Here is a 17907-nt window from a genome sequence, read left to right as displayed (position 1 = left end):
GACATTTTCATGCTTGCTTTCCCTATCACAGCGCATTTTTACTCATACATGATCTCCTTGGGACACCCTTTTAACTCATGTTTATTCTACATGCCCCACGGTACAGTTAATTTTCACCGGCAATCTGAAAGCCAGCAACAGCCACAGAGCTTGTCTAATCACCAAGGAGTCAAAGGCATGCAGCCCTGCGGCCCCTTTCAGTAGAGGCGAAGGAACTCACTGGAGAAGCCCTCCCCAGTTTATGATTAAATAGGCTACTAAAATGGATGGTAGCTTATGGGATTTATCTGGGCAGAGCGCCTTCATACTTCCAAGGCAGTAACCAGTAGGACAGACGGCATCATTTAAGTCCTTCCTGCTGATCAGTATCCTTAGGATGGAATTTATGCTCTCAGGCCATAGGGACTCTTGTTCCCTCCACTTCGGCACTTGGCCCTGTGCTTCTGAGCCTTTGGCCTTCAGGAGGCGAAAGAGAACTGGGTACGCCAAGGCTTTAAAGATCCTTTGATGAGCTTTTGCCATCTGAGGAACATGTAGACTTCAGCTGTGTTTGCTACACCCAGATGTGGCTCCCTCCTCTCCCGGGCTTGCTGATCGTTTAGAACCAGTTTAATTAGCACTGGTATATGGTTTTCCAAAGATTGCCTGGTAGGAGGCAGAAATCTGGGCCAGGTTAGTGAGGCAGTGTGCAAACTGGAAGAGGCCACCAGGGAACTTGTTCAATGTAAGTCTTACTCCAAGCTTTCCATTGCTTGGAGAGGGGTGTTCTAAATCTCCCTTGGTCTTCCCAACTTCAGTTGCAGACTCAGAAGGAGGGCAGATTCTGGGACGATTTCCTGATCCAGTGGTGATGGGGTCGTGGGAACTCAGCTTCTAGGGAGACAGGGTAGGTTTCCTGTCCCCAGATTAATAAACCAAGGTCACTTCTCCTGAACTGTGATGATGCCTGACCCTGTTCTTAGTGGGCATAGATGGAGTTAAATTTTTTTTTTTTTTTTTTTTTTAAGAGGTGGGGTCTCACTATGTTACCCAGGCTGGTCTCAAACTCCTGGACTCAAGCGATCTTCCCGCCTCAGCCTCCCAAAGTGCTGGGATTACAGGCATGAGAGTTAAATTTTCACATGGGATTTTTGCCAATTTGATTAGTCTGTTGCCCCAGCCAGTATCAGGATAAAAGGGCTTTGCATCCTCACAGCCTCTCTTGATTGACCTTGTTCATGCACAGATGGAATTCGGACACCCTTGGTATGTGGATAACCCTTACAGGCCACAGGACCCAGATTAGTGACACCACAACTAGGCATCACCTGAGTAGGGAGGACAGGAGCACTGAGCTCCAAGTCAGAAGACCCGAATTAAAAAACGACCATCTTTAATGAGGTATAATTTACATATAATTAATGCACTCATTTAATTGGGTAGTCAATACATTTTGACAAATCAATACACCACAGTGACCACCAAAATCAAATATAGAGCATTTTCATCCAGAAAGTTTCTCATGATCTTCTGTAGTCAATGACCATCCTGACTGCCCCCAGCCTCAGGCGTCACTATTCTGCTTTCTGTCACTATGGGCTAGCTTTGCCTTTTCTAGAATTTCATACACATGGGATCATTTAGGATATACTCTTTTGGGTCTGGAGGAGACCTGGTTTAAGCCCCACACTCAAAATTAGATAACTTTGTGGCCCTTGGCAAGACATAATTTTTTCTTCAACTCAGTTTCCTTACCAGTGCAATGGGGTAATAATAAAACCAGCGAGCCTGCCTGCCTGCCTGCCTGCCTGCCCTCCCTCCCTCCCTCCCTCCCTCCCTCCCTCCCTCCCTCCCTCCCTCCTTCCTTCCTTCCTTCCTTCCTTCCTTCCTTCCTTCCTTCCTTCCTTCCTTCCTTCCTTCCTTCTCCTTCCTTCTCCTTCCTTCCCTCCCTCCCTCCCGTCCTTCCATGTGCACAGGTGCTACAGTGAGCTGCATTGTAAAATTCCAGAAAGGAGCTGGGTCAGGGTTTGCTTAGGAAACAGGAGCCTCTGCTCCCTCCATGTGTGTCACAGAGGGCACCTGCTGCCCCTCCCTCCATGCCCATCCCAGCCTCCCTGGTGCCGTGGTGTGCAGGTCCCCGAATCTCCTTCAAAGAGGACTCCTTTTATTTAAGGGAGATAGGAAGTCACCCCTGGAAAGAACCAGATGTGGTGATGAGGGCCCCACCCTCAAGACGGGCAGAGGCCAGAGGTGACCAGGATCTGAGCAGAGGGAAGGACCATGTCAGGAGGTGGGGGTGCACAGAGGCCCGGAGTGGGGCCCGCCTGGCCCTGGGGCTCGGGACACGGGAGTTTTCAGGGGGAGCAGTGAGTGGAAGACCCGTGGAACTGCTGGACACCAGGTGAGTGTTGGCATCAGGACACACTGCTCAGAACCACTCAGGAACAATCTGATGGACACCTTCGTGCCCTTCACAACAAAATTCGCTGACACGGGACACACCCAGAAGCACTTGCAAATCAAGAGACCACTGCACACACACAGCACAGTCCCTGCTTCCCTGGAGCTCACATGCTAAAACATGACCCACATCCAGGCTGCAGGCCATCCTTAGCCAGGGATGTGGAGGGTCCTGAGTCTGGTCCTGTTGAGTCCTGAGTCCTCCGGACTAGCCCTGCCAAGCTGCCCAGCATCTGAGGCAGCAGAGCTGTGCTGTGCTGCCCTCTGCTGGCCACATGGAGGCAGTGAGTCCCCACACTGCTGTCCACAACTGGCAATGAGCTCAGGGGAGGTGGACCGTGTTTCTGGTCCCTTGCTTCTGACAACCTGGCAGAGCAGATGTGGAAGGGCAGAGCACTATAAGAACTCTTCTCCCAGTGCCTTGATCTCCCCATTATTCCCTGTGTGTCCTTCACTTCGCCTCCCTTCCCTATAAGTGTCTGGATTTAAGAAATGACAGTTGAGGCAAATCATGTTGCTTTTTTTACCATCTCCTGCAGTGTCCCCTTTCCATGGCCTCATCCTCTCATGGCCCCCAGCTGTTGCAGCTGGTTCAGGGAGGTCTGTCTTGGCCACCTTTCATCCAGTGGGGATGGAGGGACCAGTGCCATTTCCGGAGGGAGCACCTGAGTTTGGAGGTGAAACATAGGCAATACCTTATCCAGGTGACACCTTCCCTAGGCCACACAACCATAGTTTCTAGATGGAGCTGGGCATGGTGACTCATGCCTATAATCCTAGCACTTTGGAAGGTTGAGGCCAGAGGATGGCTTGAGGCCAGGAGTTTGAGATCAGCCTGGGCAACATAGGCCCTGTCTATACAACAAATAATAATTTAAAAAATTAGCCGGGTGTGGTATGTGTGTCTCTAGTCCTAGCTACTCATGAGGTTGAGGCGGGAAGGTCACTTGAGCCCAGGAGTTTGAGGCTGCAGTGAGCTGTGATTGGTTGTACCACTGCATGTCAGCCTGGTCAACACAGCGAGACCCTGTCTTTAAAAAAAAAATAGATGGACTGGTGCCGTGCCTCCCCCCCTCCCCATAGATTCTTTGATATGCCTCCCATGCAGAGGTGGGGTCTATGTCCTTCTCATGAATCTGGCCAGGCTGCTGGTTGTTTTGACCCAGGGTTGTGTGAAGTGATGTGCTGTGACTTCTGAGGCTGGGTCATGAAAGGCCATGTAGCTCCTGCCTGGCTTGCTGGGACACTGCCACCGGAGCAAGCCAGCTACCTGATACCAGGATGCTGGAGAGGCCACTCATGGGCTCTGGTCCATGATGCCATCTCAGAAGTGGGTCCTCTGGCCCAGCTCTTCCAGGGCCCAGCCTTCTGGATCACTGTCAGCTGAGGCCCAGACCTGCAGGAGCACAGACAAGCCATCCCTCCTGTGCGCTGTCCCAGTTCCTGACCTGGCTTCTGGAGCTTGATTTGGAGACAGAGCCCACCTTGACAATGCTGTTTCCCTGGGAGAATGGGCCTCCTGTTGGCTGGCTTGCCAGGAGCTCTGGGGGCCTCCTTCCCCTGATACCTAGGGGCTTGGTGGCTCTGAGCTGGGCAGCTCCGCATTCTCTCAATTTCATTCTGTCTGATCCATGTTAGTGTTATTTACTTTTTAATGTTTTTTTTTTTTTTTTCTTACATAGAATCTCGCTCTGTTGCCCAGGCTGGAGTGCAGTGGGGATCATGGCTCACTGTAACCTTCAACTCCTGGGCCCAGGGGATCATCCAGCCTCGGCCTCCCAGAGTCCATGTTCGTTTCAATATGAAAGCAACGTTTTATGCGACAACCAGGAACTCTGAAGGGTTTTCACGTGGATGAGCCACACGCCGGGATTTGGAATTGCGAGAAGTGTCCAGCGAGTAGGGTAGGAGGAATGTTGGGGGTGGGACTGGACCAGAAGGGAGGCTGGGACGTCGTCGAGAACGAGGTTGCAGGGACGCTGCGGTGGGAGAAGACGAATTCCCAGCCTGTTCGTCCTCCGCAAGGAGTGACTGAGGCTCAAAAAGCCACGGTCTTGCCCAAAACGGATGCAGCGGGCGCAGGCAGGGTCCACACCCCGAAACTTGCCGATGCCCTCGGCGGCGGCCCGTCCTGCAGAGCCGCGTTCCTTGCGCCCAACAAGGCCGGACCCCCACCGGGATTCCTGGAACCGGGTGTCCCGCGCGTCCCCAGCGCAGGCCGAGACAGCGAGACCTCCGGGTCGGCGTTGCACACGGCGGCCGGCAGGCGGCGCTGGAGCCCCGTGTTTGCGCAGCCAGGACGCCCTTGCGCTGCTCCCGGTGCTGTTGGCGCCCAGGGAGGGGGTGAGTGCAGGGAGGAGGGGTCAGACCCGTGTCTTGCCCGGTGCGAGCTCACTGCCTGCCCACCGGGCACTCCCCCAGCAGCTCAGTCCCGGCCTGAACGCCTCGGAGTGAAAAGAGCCCCCGCACCTCCCGTGACGGCGTCTCCTTCTCTGTCCACGTTGCAAAAAGCTGTACCGTACCCACCACGTCTTTAAATCTTGACCACTTCACCAAGAAAGGCATGAACCTCTCCATTTTACAGGCCCAGTTCATGATAACAAAAAGCAACGACAAAAATCAAATAACACCAGCAAACCTTTATGGAGTTCTAATAATTGACCTGGCTTGCCAGGGTCCTTCAGAGTGGAGTTGGGGTGGGTGCAGGAGAGGAGTCAAAAGCCAGCCCTCAGGAGGGGGCCACCCGCGCAGCCCCCTCTCCACCATCAGGGCTCTTGCAGACCCGAGGGCCTACCAGGAGGAGCAGATGGGCCATGGTAAAATCTGAGGGGCCACTGGGATGCCCAGACTGTCCCAGGTCACTCCATTTCTGCATTTTTGTTCATTGCAGACATTCCTCCTGCGAGCTTAAGTGGCCAGAGTACCTGGGGAGTGGCCCTGGGAACATGAGGCCCGGGACCTACCAAGGAGCCTTGCCCCAGGGCATGGTGCTTGCAGCTACAGCTTGATCCCAGAGCTGTGCCCATCTGTGCTAAGACCATGAGGCCACAGTCTCAAGGCCTGGCCCCATCTCATTCCAGGTGCTCGTCCATTGGAGACCAGCCAGTGAGCAGCCCCTGGTCTGGAAGCAGGCCTAGCACAAGGCAATGTGGCATGGTGGTGAAGGGCTTGGCCTGTGGAATGGCAGTGCCTGGGTTCAAGTCCTGCTGCCACCACTCACCAACTGTGTGACCTTGGCATGACCCTTAGCTTCCTACCTCAATTTCCTCATCTGTACAATAAAGTTAGTAATAGTTTATTTTTGTGTGTTTTATGATGCTTTGACATCTTGGAGTCTGATGAACCCAGGGAGGGACTGCCCCTAGGGAGGCTAGTTAATTCTTAGAGTGAACAACTTGCCAGCAAGTTTGCCTTTTTTTTTTTTTTTTTTTGATGGAGTCTTGGTCTGTTGCCCAGGCCGGAATGCAATGGCACGATCTTGGCTCACTGCAACTTCCGCCTTCCGGGTTCAAGTGATTCTCCTGCCTCAGCCTCCCAAGTAGCTAGGATTATAGGCACCCACCATCATGCCCGGCTAATTTTTGTATTTTTAGTGGAGACAAGGTTTCACCATGTTGGCCAGGCTGGTCTTGAACTCCTGATCTCAGGTGGTCCGCCTGTCTCGGCGTCCCAAAGTGCTGACATTATAGACATGAGTCACCGTGCCTGGCCTACAAACTTGCCTTTCATATGCACACCAACCTGTCTGAAGCCCATATCCCCTAACATCCCCTTTATAAAACTCTCAAACACCAGGCCAATATTCCCCCTGCCCTAAATCACTCCAGGGCCACGTACCAGATAATTAGGAATGACCACTATAGCCTGGACTGTAAACTAAGATGATTAAAACTAGCCAATCTTAATTTAAACCTCCAACCTTGCCTCACCTGTTCCTTCCCCATGAAAGCCACAATAAAGGCTTTTGTCTGTGCTTTTCCCTTGTTCATTCTGCCTCCTGACCCAACCTGGCACTTCCCCAGGTGGCCCCGAATGGTGTCCCCTCCTCTTGGAAACTGTAAGTAATACAATCTTCCTTTCAGGCAGATGACTCTGTGTCTATCGTCCTCCCATACCTGATTATAACAAAATCATCCCGGGTACATTTTTAAACAACCATCTAAGATTGTTGCAGGGATCAAATGACTTAACTTTTCTAAAGTGCTTACAATGATGCCTAATACATGGTAAGGCTAATCGAGGAGTAGATATTGTTACACCTCCTCCTCCAGCCTCTTCCTTCTTTGCACCAACTGCCTCCCTCTGAGCAATTTTGAGGGGGGTGTATCTCGAGGTGCAGCCAATCCCAGCTGCTAGGGCCAAGGTCAGTCAGGTGCTCCTTTCCCTTGGCCATGGCTTTGAACACTGTAAGCTGACAGTGAGTGCCAGGGGAGGGGGCTGCTTGGAGCTGGCAGAGGGGATCTCACCTTTGTGCCATTTGGGTAAAGGGACTATGTCCCTAATCAGGGGCAACCTCCCCAAATCTGCACCCCCAAATCCTCTCCCCAGCTTGACTGGAGAAATCACTCTAACTCCCAATGATGGTACCTCCAAATCATAGCAATTTACTGAGTGCTCACATGAACCAGGCACAGTGCTAACATCTTGTACCATCAGTTTTCAAACTTTTTGGCTTGAGGAACCCTTTACACTCTAAGAATGATAAAGGCTCTCAAAGCTCTTGTTCATATGAGTTGTATCTATCGCTAATGATCATTTTAGGAGTCAAAACAAATTTTAATAATATTTCTTTATAATTTATTTAAAATAGCAATAATACACTACATGTGAGCATAAATAATATATTCTTGTGAAAAATGACTACATTTCACAACACACAAAATTTAAGGAGAAGGAAGTGTGGCTTTGTTTTATATTTTTGCAGATTTCTATAATGTCAGTCTTAATAGAAGAGAGTTCGATTTTTATATCTGCTTCTGCAAGTTTTTGGGATATCACATGTCACGTATTCCCTGTAATATTCCGCTGGGAGTTCTAAAAAGCTTTCATTGAGAGCAAAAAACCCCCACAAATAACATCTTAGTATTACTGTCAACGTTATTCTGACTTTTATGAACCACCTGTAAAGGTCTCAGAGACCCCAGGGGTACCCGCAATACACTGTGGAAACTGCTGCCTGATAAACATGATGGGTAGGTTCCAATATTGCCCCAGTTTTACATATGAGGAAACTGAGGCACAAGGAGATAAAGTGACTTGTCCAAGGTCATGCAGCCGGGCATCAAAGTCAGCTAGGGAGTCACTGGGAAAAGACCTTGATTTTGGTGTCCTGGGTGCCAGCACTGAGCCCTGAAAGAGAGGGTAGGAACTGGGCACAGACAAAGCGGGAAGGGCAGGTTGGGCCATGGGTCGGGGAGCCGGGTGTGCAGTGAGGGGCGGGGGTGGGAGGGGCTCGGAGAATCAGTTAGTCACCAAGTGGTCCCGGTGACAGGGCTGGAGATGGCAGCTGGCGGCGGATGTAGCCTCGGGCTGGAAAATCAATAGGTGATCAGCGGTCCAGGGGCGAGCTGTTCATCAGGTGTGGCAGAGGGGCAGGGGCAGGGGCGGGGGGGGCCGGGAGGAAATATCACTGACCCCCGGCAGGATTGATCAAACAGCCAGACACCCAAGGCCAAACTCACTAATAAAGTGAGACGTTCAGCTCAGCCCGGCGGCTGCTGCTGAAGGTCTTAAAAAAACCGCTTACTGGGGAGTTCTTGATAAACTGTCTTTGTTTCTTGAGGCAAGTGGGAGGGAGGACAGACTGTGGGGAGGCCTGGCGTGGCTGCTGTTTGGCCTGGGACTCATGGTTTGCCCCAGGTCTGGACCACAGAGCCCTGGTGCTTGTATGGCATGTGTGCCTACACTACAGCACATGCCATTTACACAGGGCGTGTGCACACACATATGTGCACACTATATCACACACATTCAAATGCGCCTGCACATGTCTTTGCATGCCCGTGCACATGCTGCAACCTACATTTGCTTATGGCATGTGTGCACACACATGCATGTGCTACAGCACACATGTGTACAAATAGGCCTTGCATGTGTGCATATACATGTGTGCACTGCATCACATGGCATTTACACATGCATATGCTATGGCACACATGTGGGCACAGATGTGCCTTGCATGTGTGTATATACGTGCATACGCCATAGCACACAGAATCAGCCTTTGAGGGGTGGGCTTGTGTGCTTGGGGGTTAAACTCTTTCTTCATTGTTTCACTGATATCACCACTTTCTCTGCCTATAGCCCTAAAGGCACCACATTTGTAATGACAGTCATTATTATTACGGAGTGGAGAGGCAGAAAAGTGGGGACCGGAAAACTGTATCTGAAAGGCTAAGCTGCGCAACAGAGAGAGGCAGGTGGGAACAGGAAGGAGGGAGAGGAAAAGTGAAGGGCTGGCATGGTAAGAGCTAAAGAGCGTTTGGACTGGGAGTTGAGGGAGAGAAAATGGCAGGATTCGGGGGTGGCTGGGTAGCTGTTGGGGGAGAAAATTAGAGAATAAAGGATATGCAGACATAATTTTTGTTTTTGTTGATTTGTTTTTTTGAGACAGAGTCTCGTTCTGTTCCCCAGGCTGGAGTGTAGTGGCATGATCTCAGCTCACTGCAACCTTCGCCTCCTGAGTTCAAGCAATTCTCCTGTCTCAGCCTCCAGAGTAGCTGGGACTACAGTCTCATGCTGCCACACCCCACTAATTTTTATATTTTTAGTAGAGATAGGGTTTCACCATATTGGTCAGGCTGGTCTCGAACTCCTGACCTCAGATGATCCACCCACCTCGGTCTCCCAAAGTGCTGGCATTACAGGCATGAGCCACCACGCCCGGCTGCAAATAGAATTTTAAGAACTGTGTTAGGTAATGACATCCTTTGACATTCTTTCAGGAATCCAAGTAAAGACTAGAATCGCTCCCGGTCACTTTCTGATTGTTGGACTGTGTTTTGTTAAATGTGCTACCATATTAGACTGGGCTTGTGCATACACTGAATTTATTTTGATTTAATAGTTACGCCATTCGCATTGAGGATGAAATTTTATTGGAATGCTTTTGCAGATGAGAGGTTTTATTAAGAGCTTTTCCATGTGTCATATACTAACTCAAAGGTATGGATACTACTTTATTTCCATTTTTTGGATGAATTCATTGGAGCTCAGAGGCTTAATCACTGGCTTATGTCAGGTGGCTTAGAGGAGGTGGAACTGGGATTTGAACCCAGCCCTCTGACTCCAGAGCCCAGACTGCCTCGGCCATTATTCCAGAGCACAGTGGGGAAGCTAGGGGGCCAGACCGGTAGACCAATGGAGGAACATTTGCCATCCCTCTATCTTGCCCCAAGATGGGTAAGTAGAGCCCTGAGGAGAGGCGCAGAGCATTTGGCTTGCACACCATTCAGACCCTTCACCCACCAGCAGTTACAGCCCATCTAGCCCCCAGATCCCTCCCCCCAGATCCCCCCGCTGAGCATCATCTTCTCTCTTCATTGCTGAAGGGCGCATGGATGCATCGGAAAGGGCTGGGAGGATCTACCAGGCTCTGACTTCAGGGTGTGTAGACCTTAAATCCCCAAAGCTTTTCGATTTTGTAAAAGCACAGAACAGAGTCATTGAGAATGATCAAGGATCGAAACCACGGGAGAAATGTAAAGCTATATTTTCTTAAAATATGGTCATTGGACCACCTGCACCGGAATCACTGGAGAGATATAAAAATGGAGATTCCTGGGTCCCTCCCAGATCTACTGAACCAGAATCTCTGAGTCTAGGGGCCAAGGGATCTGCATTTAAAAAACTGTCTTGAGTAATTCTTCTGCACATTCTAATCTGATCATTTGTATTTGCTGTTCCCTCCACCTGGCATGCTCTCCCTGCAGATCTCTCTTTGGCTCCCACTTCCACTCCTTTAGATCTCTGTTCAAATATCCTTTCCTCAGAGGGGTCGTTCCTGCTATCTTACCTAAAATAATATTCCTTGCATTCTCAATACTCTTGCTCTGCTTTATTATATTATTATTTTTAGCTGCATGGATGATAACTATAGATATAAATAAGTAATATATAGTGTACAATATAGATAACAATACATGATACAGCCATTTAATCCATATCAGCCTTATCAATGTGCTTATTTGCTCCTTTTGGTCTGCTCCCCGAGAGGCGAAACTCTCGGAGGGCAGGGCTGGCCTCCCTTGCTCAGGGTTGTACCCTCAGTGACCTGTATTGGGTCTAGGAGAGGTTGATATGGGGGAGGGGATAATGCATGCAAAGTGCCCAAGGCTTAGTGGGTGCTCAACATAATGACTGTATCCTAAGCATGGTGTATACCAGGAAAACCAGAAGCTGTAAACTTCTTGTTCTGGTAGTAATTCCCTACTCCTCCACCCTCAGGACCAATGAAACTGTTATGAGAGTGACCAAGAAGAAACGTCTTCTCTTGTCCTCTTCAATGTCTGAATTCTGCATCCAGCACGTTGTCTTTGATGTCTCTGCCATTTACTTCCCTCGCCTTCTTCCTTAAGGAAGAGCAGCAGTGATAATCCTAGCAACTGGCCAGGTACGGTGGCTCATGCCTGTCATCACCGCACTTTGGGAACCTGAGGCGGGAGGATCACTTGAGCTCGGAAGTTTGAGGCTGCGCTGAGCTATGATCACGTTGCTGCACTCCAGCCTGGATGACAGAGCAAGACCCTGTCTCAACAAAAAACAAAAAGCTCAGAAACTGTAGGCACTGGTAGACATGCAAATTTCACATCTTAAGTTGACTCCTTAACTCTTTCTGTTGCGCTGGCTCTCAGTCAATTTTGGGGAAATCTCTCCGGGAGGGGGCACTCAGGTCCAAGGCTGGCAAAGGACCAATCGAGTTCCTCCTCTGGAGGACTGGGTGACACAGACACTCAGGTCACTGTGTTTGCCCTGAAGGTGGACGGCAGATGGGTTCCAAAGATGCTGGGATACAGATCCCCTCTGCCCTTGGTGAAAGGCTGGGGAGATCTGGCCCGGGTGGAGCCCCCAGGCTGGGACCTTTGGACCAGAACAGCTTCATTTGTGTACCCAGTGAACCTTAAGGATTTTATCACATTCTCTGTTTGCCATAATGTGAAGAAGATTGGGAAGCATTGGTGTAGGTGTAGGGGTGAAGGCAGTTACATTGGGCCATGAGGCCGTCTGTGCTTTGTTTGCTGGTCTTGGACCAGCCTCTGTTTGTGAGTATGAGCTTGCCTGGGCCTCTGTTTCTTCAATCAGTAGCACCGTAACCAGGACACTACAGCAGCTATAGCCCAGGAAGGGGCTAAGGGTCTTGAAAGGGCAGAGGCAGTGGGGTGGGGACAATACAGAGAGTCTGAACTGGGAAGGGCTTTGCTCAGAGAAATCTGAAGCCTAAGGTGAGATGAGATTATTCAAGAGCTTGGAGCATTGATATATGAGTTGGGTATGATTGTCCCCATGTTTCAGACAAGGAAACCGAGGCTCAGAGTAGCAGAAAACCTCACCACAGTCCATGGCAGAACTCAGTGGGCCTGAGTGCTGTCTTTTCTTGCTGCTCCTTGTAGCTCAAGGAAATTTGATAAAGAGTGTTTCGAAACTTCAGCTGGCTCTTGGCAAGTGTTTGTGTGATGTTTTGGTGGGAGAGATGGAGGTATGTCTGCTGGTATTTGGGGCAATTAGGTGCATCACATCATTACCAATGGGAATAGAGCAGCCTTGACATTTCACCATCTGAGGAATGGCAGAAGGACCGAGACCATTCTGTCGGAAGAATAAAAAACTTAGGGGGTGCATTGAGTTGCATGATGTTGCCCCAAAAGATATGTCCACTGAGAACTTGTGACTGTAGCTTTTTTTTTTTTTAAAGGAATGGCCAGGCACGGTGGCTCAAACCTGTAATCCCAGCACTTTGGGAGGCCAAGGCAGGCAGATATCCTGAGGTCAGGAGTTTGAGACCAGCCTGGCCAACATGGTGAAACCCCATCTCTACTAAAAATACAAAAATTAGCTAGGCTTGGTGGTACATGCTTGTAATCCCGGCTACTTGGGAGGCTGAGGCAGGAGAATTGCTTGAACCTGGGAGGTGGAGGTTGCAGTGAGCTGAGATTGTGTCATTGCACTCCAGCCTGGGTGGCAGGGTGAAATTCCGTCTCAAATAAAAAAAAAAAAAAGAAAGAAAAAGATAAAAGGAGTTCTTGCAGATGCAATTAAGCTAAGGATCTTAAGATGAGCTCATTTGGGATTATCTGGGTGAGTCCTAAACGCAGAAGAGGAAAAGACATAGACACAGGAGAAGCAACTGTGGAAGCAGAAGCAGACACTGGAGAGGTGCAGCTGCAAGCCGGGAATGCCAGAGACTGCAGGTGGCTGCAGGAGCTCAGAGACGGGCATGGGACAGGTTCTTTCTCAGACCCTCCAGAAGGAGCCAACCCTGCCCACACCTCTATTTTGGATGGCTCTCCTTCTCAGAACTGTGTGAGAAGGAGGAATGTGTGTTGTTTGACACCACCAAGCTTGTGGCCATTTGGTACAGCAGCCCTGGGGAACTCATACTGGGGGGGTAGGATGCGGTCCTCGAAGAAACGAGGGTTGTCATGTGGAAGAGGGACCCTACTCACTCTGTGTCCCTGGAAGAATGTGGGCTTTCCTCTGAGCTTCTAGGTCCTTAGGAAAAGGACTTTGTATGGTCAGGGGGTTCAGGGATGGAGTGAGCTGTGCTGGGGAGGTGTGAGCACCCCATCACTGATATGCCACCAGGGAGTTTCAACTGGCATCTGTTGTGTAGTTGCATTTGACCATTTGTGAGTCTCCCTCCAGCCCTGAGAATCTATGCACTGGTGCAAAGAAAGAGGTAAATGTTTAGAGAGGTGACAGAGGACTTAGAGCTGATGTCCAGGATGCTGTCCAGGGGCCTGAGAGATGGTGACAATGGTTGGTGGGGATATGAGTCTGTTGGAGAAGAGGAGGAAGAGGAAGACAGCCTGACTGCCAGGCAGGCAGAGTATCTTTGGGGCTCTAGGGGCCCCAGCATCTGGGTTCTGCCCTCAGTGAGCTTTGTAGGCCACCCCACCACACCCCTTCCCTGCTTTCTTCTGATAGAGTCATTTCCATTTGGATATCGCCTTGAACATGATGTTCACCACGCCAAAGGGAACAACATCCCTCAATAAGCCACACTATTTTCCCAGCCAAGAACTTGCTGTTCCAAATTCATTAAAATTGCTGTGATATTCTTCTCCCATTTCTGTGCCAAGAGCCGTTGTGGACAGAATTCATAATACCATGGAGTGGTGGATGTAACCGATTGTGCAGTCAGAAAGAAGTGAACTTATTTTATTTTTTTTTAATAAAGGCGTACCTTTCAGGTTGGCACCAAATGCGGGTGTGGGTGTAGGGAAGTGGCACACTGATGTGTTTATTAAGGGAGCACAAATTGGTCCAACCCCGATATATATCAACTTGGAAATGACATAAGATGCAAAATGTGCATGGCGGTTTTGAGTTTGTTAGTCTCTAAAATTCAGGTGGGTGTCTGGGTGCAATGGCTCATGCCTGTAATCCCAGCACTTTGGGAGGCTGAGGTGGGTAGGTCACCTGAGGACAGGAGTTCAAGACCAGCCTGGCCAATATGGTGAAACCCCGTCTCTACTAAAAAAAAAAAAAAAAAAAAAAGAATTAGCTGGATATGGTGACACAGGTTGTAATCCCAGCTGCTCAGGAGGCTGAGGCAGGAGAATCACTTGAACCCGGGAGTCAGAGGTTGCAGTGAGCCGAGATGGCACCACTGCACTGCAGGCTAGGTGACAGAGCAAGACTCTGTCTCAAAAAAAAAAAGTAAAATTCAGGTGGACAAGAAATGTCAGTTTTAGTTACTCTGTGATTGAATTTGGTTTTTGTCTCAATACCTCCCTCTCCCTCCCTAACACATACCTTTCCACCAGAAGGTAGAAAATTAATTCTAGCTAATTCAAGATAAACTTGCCATTTGAGAGGGTCTTCAGCCAATTAAGATCTCTTGTCTTACGTTCCTTCCTGGGGGATCTTTGCTTTTCCTTAGTAAAGAACCTTTCCTTGCTTCCTGGGGGGCGGGGCACCGTATTTAGGGTTGCTTATGTAGTGAGTCCTTGCTAGGCTGTGACCCCTCACTGCAACAATGGTGCTGGTGAAGGTGTCTGTGGACCAGCGCTGAGTTCTCTGCGCCATTTGCTCCTTACCGTGCAGCACTGAGAGCCTTTCTGGTGTGGGTCCCAGCTCACTTTTCTGATCTTCTCCCGTGCACACACTCATTCAGCTCTTCCTCCGTGCTACTTTGGAGATGTAAACATATATGAGAGTGGCCTGTGGCGGCGTATCTCCCCCTGCCATCTCTGCTAGCATGGCTGAGGATTGCAGATTTGAGCTGGGGCCCAGGTCACCTCTACTTTCAGATCCCCAAACTCATTCAAGGCACCATCTCCCCCATCCTTTACTCAGCACCTACCTGAGCATCATAGCAACCCACCCGGCCTTTCCCTAGAGACCTTCATCAGCTCCTTCTCCCCACTCTGTTCTCGACCTCCTCCCTCTGGCTTAGAATGTTTCCCTTGTTTTGATTCCCTTTTTGCAGGAAGAAAACTCACTCAACAAGCACTCTTCTGCATCTTACCCCTTGAACCTCAAAGCTGGAAACGTCCCCACTTTCCTCCTCGGTGCTGCTCCACATTGCTCCTTCTGCCAGGCAGGTGCCTAAATTGGAGTGAGTTCTGGGAGAAAAAACAATGGGGGCCGGGCACAGTGGCTCACACCTGTAATCCCAGCCCTTTGGGAGACCAAGGCCGATGCATCACCTGAGGTCAGCAGTTCGAGACCAACCTGGCCAACATGGTGAAACCCCATCTCTACTAAAATACAAAAATTAGCTAGGCATGGTGGTGTGCGCCTGTAATCCCAGCTACTCAGGATGTTGAGGCAGGAGAATCACTTGTACCTGGGAGGCGGAGGTTGCAGTGAACCGAGATTACGCCACTGCACTCCAGCCTGGGTGACAAGAGTGAAAATCCGTCTTAAACAAACAAACCAAAAAAACAATGGGTCTCATGCAACACTTTTCCATTTGTGTTCTCCTTATATGAAATATATAGAGCAGGCAAATTCACGGAGACAGAGAGTGGAATAGAGGTTACCAGGGCTGGAGGGAGGGGGAAATGGAGAGTTATTGCTTAACGGGTCCAGGGTTTTGTTTGGGGTGATTTAAAAAGTCTTGGAGATGGATAGTGGTGATGGTTGCACAGCAGCAAGCATGTATTTAATATCTCTGAATGAACTGTACATTTCATAGTTAAAACAACCAATGTTATGTTATATATACATTATCATAATAAAAATAGTAAAAAATAAATATCCCAGATCACATCAGTCAATACTTGCCCACAGCTTTCTGACTTTGACCCTGTGTTCCATTTAGGGGTCTTGAGTCTGTGGAAACGCTGGCTGAAGTGTGCCTGGCTCAAGTGCAAGCGGGTGCGTAGCAGCAGCCTGGCGTGTCATCGTGAGACACAGGAGACAACCTGAGTATCCATCAATGGGGGACCAAGGGCATAAATGATGGCGGAACCGCACAATGCCACGCTGTGCAGTGGGATGAAGAATGCACCCTGCTCCCTGTATGTGCTGACATGGAAGATGCCCACAATGTATTGTGCAGGGAGCAGAATAATGTGTGTGGTAGCATCTTGTTTGTGTAAAAAGGCCTATATATATGGAATGGGTATGAATTTGCTGGACATCTGAGGTAAAGGAAATGCCACCTCTCTCCTGGCTTCCTCCCTTTTTTCTCTCTTTACTAGATAAAGATTTATATTTGCTTTCCTTACTTCTTTTTCCTCTTTTCACAACTGTGTTTTTCTAATCTACGTATCTGCTGTGCCTGATAGTCATTTTCATCTTTTTTTTTTTTTTTTGGAGGGGGCCTGAGTCTCGCTGTGTTGCCCAGGCTGGAGTGCAATGGCATGGTCTCTGCTTACTGCAACCTCTGCCTCCCAGGTTCAAGCGATTCTCCTGCCTCAGCCTCCCAAGTAGCTGGGATTACAGACGGCTACCACCATACCCAGCTAATTTTTGTATTTTTAGTAGAGACGAGGTTTCACCAAGTTGGTCAGGCTGGTCTCGAACTCCTTACCTCAGGTGATCCACCCACCATGGCCTCCCAAAGCCCTGGGATTACAGGCATGAGCCACTGCACCCAGCCTTCCTCTATTTTTAACATGTTAAAAATTTTGAGAGATAACTAATATACAGAAAAGTGCATAAAACAGAGATGTCTAGTTTAAACTTACAAAACAAACACCCACGTATCCACCACCCAGGCCTAGACATTGAACAGTGCTAAGCCCCTCCATGTGCCCTCCGCAATTAATTCCCTCAAGAGGTAACTGTTCTTCATTTATAGTAACAATCATTGCTTTTAAAAAATCATTTTATTTTGAATAATTTTAGATTGATATAAGAGTTGCAACAATAAAACAGAATTCCTGTATGCCCTTTGTATACTCACATACCCTTCACTTGCCTTCCCCTAATGGAAACATCTTACATAACCACAGCATGTTCATAAAAACTCAGAGATTGACACTGGTCCAACACTATTTACTGAACTACGGACTTTATGGATGTCGCCAGTTTCCCATGAGTGTTCTCTTTCTGTTCTGGGATCCACTCCAGGATCCCATATTGGATTTAGTTATCATTTCTCCATAGTTTCATCCATCCATGGCTGTTTCTTAGTCTATTCTTGTATTTTCATGACCTTGACACTCATAAAGGGTACTTGTCAGAAATTTAAGTAGAAAAGTAAGAAAACCCAGGTAGAATCCTTGCTTTTCTTTGTAATTTTCCTCTCCTAAGTATGTATCCCTGAACAACATAGTTAAGTTTGGTCTGTTTTGAATTTTATCTAAGTGAACTCATCACACATATTCTTTTGTGCCTTACCTTTTTCACTTAACATTATGTTTTTGGGGGAGCCATTCATGTTGTTGTATGCAGCTGAAGTTCATTTTTCTTGCTGAATATTATTCCATTGTATGGCTATAATAATAATAATGCAATGGCTATAATTCTGGATTGTTTCTAGGTTTTGGCTGTTGCAAACAATGCTGGCTGAAGCATTCTTTCCTTCTTTTTATTTTACTTTAAGTTCTGGGATACATGTGCTGAACGTGCAGGTTTGTTACATAGATATACATGTGCCATGGTGGTTTGCTGCACCTGTCAAACTGTCATCTGGGTTTTAAGCCCCGCATGCATTAGGTATTTGTCCTAAGCATTCTTTTTATTGAGACAGGGTCTCACTCTGTCACCCAGGCTGGAGTGTAGTGGTCCCATCTTGGCTCACTGTAACCTCTGCCTCCTGGGTTCGAGCAATTCTCCTAACTCAGCCTCCTGAGT

General features: G+C 48.8%; 1 protein-coding gene across 7 annotated transcripts in view; it reads left to right on the top strand.

Moving 5' to 3' along the window:
* The window catches only part of DHX35 (DEAH-box helicase 35), a 102546-nt gene extending 84928 nt beyond the window's left edge, over positions 1–17618 (top strand). For 4 of the 7 annotated variants that reach the window (XR_012089429.1, XR_012089422.1, XR_012089428.1 and 1 more), the window contains 4 exons: positions 4122–4343; positions 10885–11050; positions 15089–15217; positions 15926–17618. Coding sequence is in view for 1 of the 7 variants with exons in the window: in XM_073006614.1 (XP_072862715.1) it covers positions 4122–4175 (54 nt within the window). In the remaining 6 variants the exon portion in view is untranslated. Of the gene's footprint in view, positions 1–4121; positions 6413–10884; positions 11051–15088; positions 15218–15925 lie in introns of those variants that run through there. The other 3 variants (XR_012089423.1, XR_012089424.1, XM_073006614.1) reach the window with 3 other exon arrangements.
* Positions 17619–17907: the final 289 nt, after the last annotated feature.

The sequence above is a fragment of the Chlorocebus sabaeus genome, chromosome 2 (assembly GCF_047675955.1).
Source record: "Chlorocebus sabaeus isolate Y175 chromosome 2, mChlSab1.0.hap1, whole genome shotgun sequence".
NCBI classification, from domain to species: Eukaryota; Metazoa; Chordata; class Mammalia; order Primates; family Cercopithecidae; genus Chlorocebus; species Chlorocebus sabaeus.
This window is presented reverse-complemented; position numbering and strand designations above follow the sequence as displayed.